The 11,203-nt window shown below is 46.5% G+C and overlaps 1 protein-coding gene across 1 annotated transcript in view; it reads right to left on the minus strand.

The window, feature by feature from the left end:
* The window catches only part of cavin4a (caveolae associated protein 4a), a 6,802-nt gene extending 3,943 nt beyond the window's left edge, over positions 1-2,859 (minus strand). The window contains exon 1 of the mRNA XM_037682470.1: positions 2,334-2,859. Within this exon, the coding sequence (XP_037538398.1) occupies positions 2,334-2,741 (408 nt within the window). The 5' untranslated portion in view covers positions 2,742-2,859. The remainder of the gene's footprint in view (positions 1-2,333) is intronic.
* Positions 2,860-11,203: the final 8,344 nt, after the last annotated feature.

The following is an 11,203-nucleotide window of genomic DNA, read 5'->3' on the forward strand; positions in this document are numbered from 1 at the left end:
GACGGAGACGCCTCGTGGACGTCAGCGAGGACGGAGACGTCTCGTGGTGACGGCTGAAGGTGTCTCTGCAGAGCTGAACAGGAAGACGAGCTTCAGCCTCAGTCAGGGACAGTGGAGGACAGGATTCTGATTACAAGCTCAACAGGTTGTCTTTGTTCGGGCGTAACGTATTTGAGTGATTTAATGAACAGTTGGAGCTCAGAGTGTGAGTCGGGGACGACTCTCAGCTACTACCACACAAAATGTCAGCTCAAACTCTGTAAAGGGACTTGGACATGGCCCCCTTTTGTGATTGATAAGGTGGTGGCCATCTTGACGTGGATCGACTCAAAGTGTTAATAAGTTTAGATGTTTATCCATTTACTGAGAGTTTAACATCCGTCCACTGGTTCACGAGATATTTTACTAACAGAGAAACAAACACAAACAGGTACATGATCACCCGCCAGTCATGGCAGCGATTTGGGTAAAAAAAAAAAAATGGAAAAATTAAAATTAGCTTCAGTTAATAAAACAGAGAGCGTTTCATCCAGTTTGAAAGATTCATAAATATTTAACTTTATTTAAACTTTAACTCGTAGCTGCAGGAGCGGGTTCTGACCCGAGCAGGAGCCTCAGAACCAGAGACGAGTCCTTTGATCACAGATAAAGCTGCTCAGCTCAGATCAGTCTGCGATCGGACCCGCAGCTCTCAGAAAACCCTCAACCTTCCAGTCTACTTGGATTAGAAACCCTGTCCACCTCGAGACCGCGGGAGCTCAGTCTAAAGTCTCTTTGGACCCTTAAAGATCACAACGTGATCCAGAACTGGATTGGAGGGAATATTTTAAAAACAACAACTCAGATTAACGAGTTCAGAGGGAAAAATCTGAATCTTCGGTGAATTGTGATGTTCTCGTGTCTCTGATCTGATCATGGAAGATTTGCTCGGAGCTGCTCGTGTTGAGTTAAGAGATCTAAAGAGTTTGAGCCTCGTCTCCTCCTCCTCCTCCTGCATCCAGCTCCTGCTGATGGGAGTCACCAGGAACGCTCCTTCAGTTCTGACACCACTTTAAAAAGTTTAAATACTTCCCGCAGTAAACCAGGTTTCTGTCTCGCTTTACTTCAAGAATTTAAAGGATTTCCACTGAAGCTCCAGAAGCTTAACGCTCCTGATCTTCTTGAAATTTAAAACTGAATTATTTGAATAAATCTATAAATTCCAGCCTTTGAGCTGAGTCCCGTTTACTGTCGTGTACTTTTTGCAGTTTTTGTACCTAAAAGTTTTGGGTAAGTTAAGAAGCTCTTTGTCACCGGTCTCTTCGTACCCACTTTAGTTTAATTTGTACCCAGATTGTCACCACATGGTACCCACTTCGTTAACGTTGATGATGTCACCTACAGGATCTAAGCACATTCTTTTTTATATATAGTTGATGATGTCATCATGTGCTAGGCCTCAATGTTCAAGGCTGCAGACGAGATATTTTCAGAACTCCTCGGCCCAAAACAAAATAAAGAACAAAACATATTTATTTTAATTTTGCATTGAGTGCTTAAAATGAGCCGTCGTTTCGCCTCCCCTCTCTTTGGAGCAGGATTGTGGGGAAAGTTACCAGCCAAGCTAACGTGCATGTTTTGGGTGTGTGGGAGGAAACCCACGCAGCACGGGGAGAACATGTAAACTCCACACAGGGAGATCAAAACCAGTAACGCTGTCACTGGGAGGCGGCGGCTCTGAACTTCTCTCCCGAGCTAAACACTTTGTTTTGGTGCTTTAAAAGCAGGAACGTTGTGCTTCCTCTGCACTTCATACACGCATCACCACTTCACCCCCCGCATCGTGGAGTGTCAGCTCTGAGGGAGGGGTGGGGGGAGGGGGGTGTTACAGTCAGCTCCAAGGGAGGGGTGGGGTGGGAGTGTTACATGTTTTCCCATGTGGTGCCGTTGCATGCAGGGCTGCAGGAAACATGCCTTATGTAAAAACGTGTGTGTGGATGTGTTGTGTGTGTGTGTGTGTGCGTGTGTGTGTGGGGGGGGTACGTGTTCATACCCAGCAGGTACAAACTGTCAGAGGTTGAGTAAAAGTCGAGGGAACGATTTGGCAAATTGATGAAGTGACCCCCCCCCCCCCCCCACACACACACACACATCCCACTGGATTAATTAAATATTCCAGAAATGACAGGAATACTTTAATACTTTGTGTTTAATTTCTACAGTTTGTTGAGAGTTTAATTATTTTGTTAGTATTTGGATCTTGTGATGTAACTTTAGATCATCACAAAGTTTAAACCTAAATTTTCTGGAGTTCTGGAGAACTTGGACCCCTGACCCCCACCCCCCCCCCTCACCTGGTAGATGACGACCCTGAACTTGTTGCGGGTGAGCAGCTCATCCTGCGTCGACTCCACCTTCTTGACCCGGACGTTCTGCTTCTCCACGCGGGTGCGGACCTCCTTGACGTTGGCGCTGACTTTGCGTGTCTTCTGCAGGAGCTTGTCCACCGTGACGCTGGTGTCGCCGTGGTCTTTGGCCAGCTTCAGCACGTCGCCCTGGACCGTCTTGATGTTGTTCTCCAGCTCCTGCTGCCGCTCCTCCATGCGCTGCTGGCTGGACTGGACGTTGTCGATGATGCCGGCCACGCGCTCCAGCAGAGACAGGATGGTCAGGGCGCTGATCGGGTTCCCGGCCTCGTCCTCCACGCCCACAATCTCCAGCTTCTCCTGGACCCCCGCCGTGCGGTGCTTCAGCTGATCCATTGTGGCGTATGGGGGGCTTTTCAGTCCAGGGACCTAGACTAGGATTGTTGGTGTCACCAGCAGACCGTGAAGTGGCAACACCCAACCTCGGTGACCCACACTGAGGTCTGGGAGCAGGAGAGAGGGGAACTCCACCTACCCCCCCTTTAAAAAGGGTGTCAGGATACCAGAGGGACCTGAGTCCAGCTCTCAGTGGTCCAGGCAGTAAACTTGGTGAAGCCCCAACCTCCCCAGCTAAAAATACCAACTCTTTGTAAGGTGACACTTTGACATTTTGGGAAGATGCAAAGCAGGAGGGGTGGCGATGGAAATACCCATCTGATTCGCCCCCCCCTCATGCTCGATGATTCATAATGTTCCGTTATCGGTACACATGTTCCCAGCAGCAGCTGCGACACCCGTTCGTCAACAGGAGCTGGTCTCTGCAGCGACAGAACCAAAGAAACCATGGCTGTCTGTTGTGATTACAGAGCTGGGGGGGGGGGGGGGGGGGGAATTCCAGGGGATAAACCTTTGATCCCTGCCCTTTTCCCCCCCCCCCCCCCCCCACCAACCGCCCCCCGGGGCAGCAGAGTCCAAACATTGACTGAGATCTGAAGCTTGTTTTAGAGATGACTGACAGTTCCAGAGCACGAGGAGACTCGGTCTTTTTGCTCTCCAGACTCAGAACAGACGCTTCAAACCGGATTGAAGAACGTCTTCAGAAACATAATAAAGCTGAGCCGAGAGCCTCAAGCTTCAAATGAGAGTTTGTTAAATCAAGTTTCACAGATTGATGTGGAAGATAAACAATTTGTAAATCATTTCATTTTTTAAATGTTAAAAAACCCAAACATTAGACAATTTAACCAGGTGGAGTCAGGTCCTCTGGATGATTCTTCTTGTTGAAACGTTTCATCTTTCATCCAAAGGACTTCTTCAGTCTGAGGAGCTGCAACAAACTCGGTCTTATAAACATGAACTTCTCATAGTGGATCAACCAGTTTGTTGTTGTTGTTCACATGCTCAAGAAGGACCATCAGCCTAACAATGGGTCATTAGCACCTGATGGCTGTTTACTGTTCACAGAGGGCTGAGTGATACTAGCAATCACAGCATTGTAAGAGGGGGACAGTTGAACCTGGAGGCTCCACCCCTGTTTAATGATGGACGGTTTCTTTTCACAAAGATGGCCTCCTTTACTCCTCTCTCAAACCATCGTTCCTCTCTGTCCAGGATGTGAACATCTTCATCCCTGAAAGAGTGACCTCTGGCCTGGAGATGAGTGTAGACCTCAGAGTCCTGGCCTGATGATGTTGATCTTCTGTGCTGGTCCATCCTTTTGGCCAGTGGCTGTTTTGTTTCCCTGATGTAAGACTGATCACCTCCTGACACTGAACAACATACACAGTATTACTCTGTTTGTGCCGGGGGACTGGATCTTTGGGATGAACCAGTCTTTAATGTATTTTGGGGTTTAAAAGCCACTGGGACGTTATGTTTAGAAAATAAACGTCTCAGTTTCTCTGATACTCCCTCAACATATGGAATGACCACTGGTCTGGGTCTGGGTTCCTCCTTTTCACCTGATGGCTGACTGGAGTCAGGGCTTTAACAGACTACTCGAGTAATCGACACAACGATTCCTGGGACATCTATTGAGGTTTTTAATTTCACGTCGAGTATTTGTGGTGACGTCATTAAGTTGCCGTTACGTCATTGCGTCACTTGTCGCGTGATCCGCATCGGGCACGGATTACAAAATGGATTCCTCCAAGCAGACAGATGGAGCGGAGCAGGCCCAGTCTTGACAAACAGGTAGAAATGCATCAATGGTCAGTAAATATTTCACTAAAGATGAATCTTCTGGTTCAACTACCGTAAGGAAACAGGAGATGAATCAACTTCCTGACTGTTTGGAGCTCGTTGTGAACCGGTGTTACACCATATTCTGTGACCACCGTATATTGTGACCGTAGGGGGCGGTGTTGCATGCACTGTTGCAGGTCACAGAATATGGTGCAACACCGGGTCCAATGACTGAACCAGAACCAGCTTCCTCTGACCTTGTTTCACAAACAAAAAGCAAAAAACATTAATCTCTAAACCTATTTTAAAAACCTATAAACATATTAATCTCTAAAACTAAACCTAATGCGCACCACAGCTGGCGGTGATGCGGGGTGGTCGACCCCCCCACTGGTTTTAGTTTTGTTTTTGACGTGCTGCACGTTTCTTTCACTTTTGTAGCTTAATAATAAAACTAATAGTTTAGTTTTTTCCTGTGATTTATTTGCAGTTTGATAAATGGGAGGAGCATAATATACGCTCCCAATGTTTTGTTGGTCTTTTTTTTGAAATAATGAGCTTTTTTGTGGTTTTATTAATTTATTTTTGTATCTTTAGATTCTATGATGTCATCAAATACTTGAGTTCTACTCGAGTTTTATTATTTTAATGTCGAGTTTAAAAATTATGTAGTCGTTCAACCCCTAACTGGAGTAAGATGGGTTTTTTTTTAATGCACAGAAGCCACATGGTGACAAACATGACTTTTACTAGTTTTTTATTCTTGTCTTTACTTTGACATGTGTAGCTGTTGATGTTTACTCAGATTTCATTTCATTTTTATTTTAAAAGTTTTTGTGGTTTTCACCGTTCTCCAGAGAAATAAACAAACATGGAAAACTCAGAGATGCTGAGCGACGTCGATGAATGAAATCAGAAATATCAACTAATCATCAGCAAACACTGAAACCTGAACCCAGTTAGACCGACCCACACTGGATTCTCAGGATGTTTGAAAGATGCTCGAGGCTTCAGGTTTGTTCAGATTTATGCAAAAAGGGAGGCTCATCCTGGACCAGGATCAAGATGAGAAGAAGGCCACGTACAGTCAAGCAGCAGCTTCTCAGGCTCTCGTGGAAAATCCAGTTTTTTTTGTTCTGACAGCGGCACCGAGCCCGACTTCGCTCGCTCTAAGCGGGTGAATTATAACCAAACTAAACTTATTAGCATAAGAGAAGGTTTGGCTTCAAAAACAGCAGCGATGGACGACAATCTGAGAGCTACACTTGGCAGATTGCAGCTACTATGGACATCAGCGAGGAGGGACCAGCACACAAAGGGAAAAAGGAAGCGCTGCATGCGAGCCAAGAAGAGAGGAAAACTAGGAGACGTATTAGTAAGGCTAAAGGCTAATGCTAACAGACCGCTGATTCCAACTGTTCCTGGCCAATGCCCACTCTTTTGAAAACAAGCTGGACCTTCTGCGACTAAAAGTGAGTGTTTTAGAGGAGACGAGGAATGGTAAATGGTAAATGGACTGTACTTATATAGCACCTTTCTATCTTATCAAGACACTCAAAGCTCTTTACAACAATCTGTGCCTCATTTACCCATTCATACAGCTCTATACTAGATCTCTACAAAGCTAATTGAACAAATCATTCTAAAGAGACTAATCATTGGTTTATCACATTCATACACTGATGGGACACACATCAGAGGCAATGAGGGGTTCAGTGTCTTGCCCAGGGACATTTGGGCATGTGACTGCTGGTGGATTTGAACCCCCAACTCTTGCATTGGAGGACGACTGCTCTAACCACTCAGCCACAGTCGCCCCTGTGGAACTGTGCTGTGCTCTCACAGAAACATGGTTTAACAACATCGTGCTGGACTCAGCCTTCCAGCTGGACAACAGACTGCTTTTCCGGGCAGACCAAAACCAGTTATCGGGGGAGGCTCGGGGGATGGGGGGGATATGTAAGTAAAGGTTGGTGCACAAACTGTGATCTGATAAACAGTACCTGATCTGAGGCTGTAGAACAACTGACTGTGAAATGTCGGTTACATTATTTACCTCATGAGTTTATGGCGGTGTATATCACTGTTCTCTATATAGCTCCAGATGCTAATGCTAAAGATGCTCTGCAGGAGCTACATGATAACATCAGCTCGCTTCAGAACAAGCACCTGGAGGCTCTTTATGTTGTGACTGGTGATTTTAATCACGTAAACCTGAAAGACACTCTGCCAAGATTTTATGAGCATGTGACCATACCACCACGGAGAAATAACACACTAGACTGTGTTTATACCAACATATGAGACACATATAGAGCCGTACCATGCACCTACCTTGGCCTCTTTGACCACATCTCCATCTTTATGGCTCCTGTCGACCACCCCCTGCTGAGACGTTCCAGACCCACTCAGAGGACCATCACTGTGTGGCCCAGTGACAGTGACTCTGTACTGCAGGACTGCGTTGCACATACAAACTGGCAGATTTTCAGGGAGGCCGCTGTAAATGAAGGAGAGCTGGATCTGGAGGAATATACATCTGCTGCCCTCGGATAGATCAGCAAATGTGTTGAAGATATCACCACAACCAGGAGTGTGAAGTGTTACCCAAACCAGAAACTCTGGCTGAACACAGAGGTCCATACCCTGCTGAAAGCCAGGGATGCTGTTTTCAGGTCTGGCGACTCACAGGAACTGGGAAGGACAAGGAAAGAGCTGGCTGCTGATACATAGAGGGCCAAAGCCACATATGCACAGAAGATCCAGGGATATTTCTCCTCACTGGATGCATGGAGCATGTGGAAGTGCATTAAGTGCATCACAGACTATAACAGCAGAGGCAAACAATGCCCTAGGGACCCATCACTTCTTGATGTTCTTACCAGGTTCTATGCCCACTTTAAAGACCCAAATAAATCACCCAGTACCAGACTCATTTCACCATCTGAAGAGGAGTTCCTCAGTGTGACCTCAGTAAAAGTAAGGAGTACCAGGAGGATTCCATCCATCCATCCATTTTCTTCCGTTTATCCGGGGTCGGGTCGCGGGGGTAGCAGCCTAAGTAGGGAGGCCCAGACTTCCCTCTCCCCAGCCACTTGGGCCAGCTCTTCCGGGGGAATCCCGAGGCGTTCCCAGGCCAGCCGAGAAACATAGTCCCTCCAGCGTGTCCTGGGTCTTCCTCTGGGCCTCCTTCCGGTGGGACGTGTCCGGAACACCTCATCAGGGAGGCGTCCAGAAGGCATCCTAAACAGATGCCCAAGCCACCTCAACTGGCTCCTCTCGACATGGAGAAGCAGCGGCTCTACTCCGAGTCCCTCCCGGATGATCGAGCTTCTCACCCTGTCTCTAAGGGAGAGCCCAGACACCCTGCGGAGAAAACTCATTTCGGCCGCTTGTATCCGAGATCTCAGGAGGATTGATTCTCACAAAGCCACCGGCCCAGACAACATCCATGGGAGGGTGCTGAAAGAATGTGCCAATCAGCTCTGTGAGGTGCTGGCCAACATCTTTAACTCCTCACTTACCCTGGCAACAGTTCCCACCTGCCTGAAGACTGCCACCATCATCCCAGTCCCAAAGAGCTCTACAGTGACTGGTCTGAATCACTACTGGCCAGTAGCCCTCACCCCAATAGCCAATAAATGTTTCAAAAGACTGGTCATGACCCACATCAAAACAACCATCAACATCAGCAAGGACCCTCACCAGTACACATACCACACAAATCAATCAACAGAGGACACATCTCCTCTGTGGTCCACACTGCTCTCACCCACCTGGAGCACAAGGACTCCTACGTCTGTACGCTCTTTGTGGACTTCATGTCTACCTTCAACACCACGATTCCCCAGACCATGATGAACAAACTACTCACACTAGGACTAAGCTCATCCCTATAGAACTGGGTCCTGGACTTTTCAACCAACATATCACAGTCTGTGAGGATCCACAACTTATCCTCCTCCACCAAAACCCTCAGCACTGGCTCTCCTCAGGGCTGTGTGTTGAGCCCCCTCCTGTTCACTCTGCTCACGCATTGACTGTGCAGTGTGCAGCTACCCATCCAGGCTGCCACATTGTAAAGTTTGCAGATGATACAGTGGTGGTGGGATGCATCACAAACAATGATGAGTCCAGCTACAGGCAAGAGGTGGAACACCTGGAGAGCTGGTGCAGGAAGAACAAACTTCACATCAATGTGAAGAAGACAAAGGAGATGATTGTGGATTTCAGATGGAGCAAACACACTTACCCCCGCCCCACAACATAGGAAAATTTGCGATGGAAGTGGTCTCCAGTTACAAGTACTTGGGTGTGCACCTGAATGACAAACTCAGCTGGGGCAACTACACCACCAGCCTGATGAAGAAAGCTCATCAGAGACTCTACTTGGAGTCGTGGAGACTACTACTCTTGGAGTCAGTCTCCCCACCATCACAGACATCTACACCTCAAAATGCAGGAAGAGAGCCACCTGCATCATGAAGGACCCCACTCACCCAGCACACACATTTTTTGCCCGGCTCCCCTCAGGCAGGAGGTTAAACTGAGGAACAGCTTCTACCCTGAAGCTGTTAGACTCATGAATCTCTAACCAGACAAATCACTGTAATACCATTTTAATTGCTATGTCACTTTATCCATGCTGCTGATTATCCATTCTGCTGATCTCTTACTTTAAACTGCTGTATTCATACCCATCTGCTCACTACAGACTCATGTTCAGGCTGCTGTTTAATGCACCGTATTATGTTACATTATTATTGTTTATCATCTATCTTAGGTCCTTGTATACCGTTTCTTTTATTTATATTTTCACTATTGTTGGATGTAACTGGGACCCTGTGTACACAATTTTGTTCCACCTCTTGTACCACATGTGGTGCGAATGACCGTAAAAAACCTTGAACCTTGATCTGACTGGAGGTCCTGATATTTTGGTGACTCATGGTCTGTGAAGGCGATTACTGAGAGATAACAGCTGAGCTGATTGTGGATGAAACAGCTGAAGGTGCGGCTGGAGGCGAAGAGCCGAAACTCAACAGAAAAACAAGTCAATCTAAAAACAAGCTCTGAACTAAGAATCTGATGTTTATAAAGAGTCTCGTCTCTCCACACGTCGAACACTCGGACCTGAAGCAGGACGACGACTCTTTTTATCTCAGCTGTTCTGTGTGATTAAAACGCAAACATTTCGGCTGTTCTGTGTGATTAAAACTCAAACATTTCGGCTGTTCTGTGTGATTAAAACGCAAACATTTCGGCTGTTCTGTGTGATTAAAACACAAACGTCAGATCTTCTTCTGCTCCTCTGAAGCATTGTGTTTGATTTCACAGTAACTGGGGCGACTCTTTCCTCAGAAGGATTTTATACGATAGGAAGTCCGACAACTCTGTGGAGGTTCTGCTTCGACTGAGCTCAGCAGCTGCTGGTGTCCCAGAATCCAACCCCCCCCCCCCCCCCCCCCCCCCCCAGCCTGTAAATATATATTTACAGGAGCCTGAGCCTCCGTCAGAAACACTCGACACAAAGTACAGTTGGTTTATTTTCATGGTGGGGGCAGCAACCTTGGTGGTTTTTAATGAGTTGGTTAATGCTGTGTTTCTGACATGGGGGGGTCTGGTGATGATGATGGCTGGGGGCTGTTTATGACCTCATCTGTCCTCGTTTTCAATCCACAAACGTCCATCAGTCACGGAGCCGGGCTGAAGCTGTGTTTATTTGTACAGATGTAGAGTGATGGATGAAGGAGGCACAGGTTGTTGTAAAGAGCTTCAAGTGTCTCGGTCAGAAAAAGGAGCTGTTTAAAAACAGAACATTTATCATTTAAAGAACAAAAACTAAATGATAAAATCCTGCAGAACATCCTGCAGCTGCAAAAACTCTGAAGTAGGACTGGATCCGAGTCTAGGATCATTGATTTCACTCCTCTCAGCTTCTCTTCTTTTTCCATTTCAGCTTCTCTTTAGCTCCTTTTGACTACTTTGTTTTTTTTTCAAATTTTATCTGTATTTAGCTGCTCTTAGACTCTGTTTCATTCCTTTCAGCATCTTTTTTTGCTCTTTTTAGCCAATTAAAAAAAAAAAAGTTTTAGCTTTATTTAACTCTTTTTGGCCTGTTTTGTTCCCTTTAGCTTGTGTTTAGCTTGTTTTAACTGAAACTGTTTCAGCTTCTTCAGCAGCCGTTCAGCTCTCAGCGTTCCAACAGAAAATGTCATTTCTCCTCATGCTTCCTTCAGACTCGGTCCAGAATGCAGACTGGGTTTTAAAATACTGTCAAGGTGGTGTGCATCATTTACTGTTCTGCTTCTGCACCTTCATATGATGTTGACATGTTCCATGTAACAAACAGTCTTGGTGTGGCCGCTCAGAAAGGGACAGCAAGAGATCGTTTTATTGTCCTCAAGGTTTGATTGATGTGATTCAGTGACGTCTCTCAGAGTCCTCGAGTCTCCGTCTTCACAACCAACTCCCAGACGAACTCGGCAGAGTGTGTTTGGGGTGGGGGGGTTGAAGGCTGGCGCTGGAGTGATTCTACAAAACTAACTTGTTCAGTTCAGGTCAGAACGGTCAGCGCTGCACAGGTGAAGACACTGATAAGTGTGATCTGTGCACTGATCTGTGAACACTGTTCTCTGAACATTTATGGATCTGATGCTGGTTTGTTTTGGAAA

Source organism: Nematolebias whitei, chromosome 9, assembly GCF_014905685.2.
Source record: "Nematolebias whitei isolate Nwh7 chromosome 9, NemWhi1, whole genome shotgun sequence".
Classification (NCBI taxonomy): Eukaryota; Metazoa; Chordata; class Actinopteri; order Cyprinodontiformes; family Rivulidae; genus Nematolebias; species Nematolebias whitei.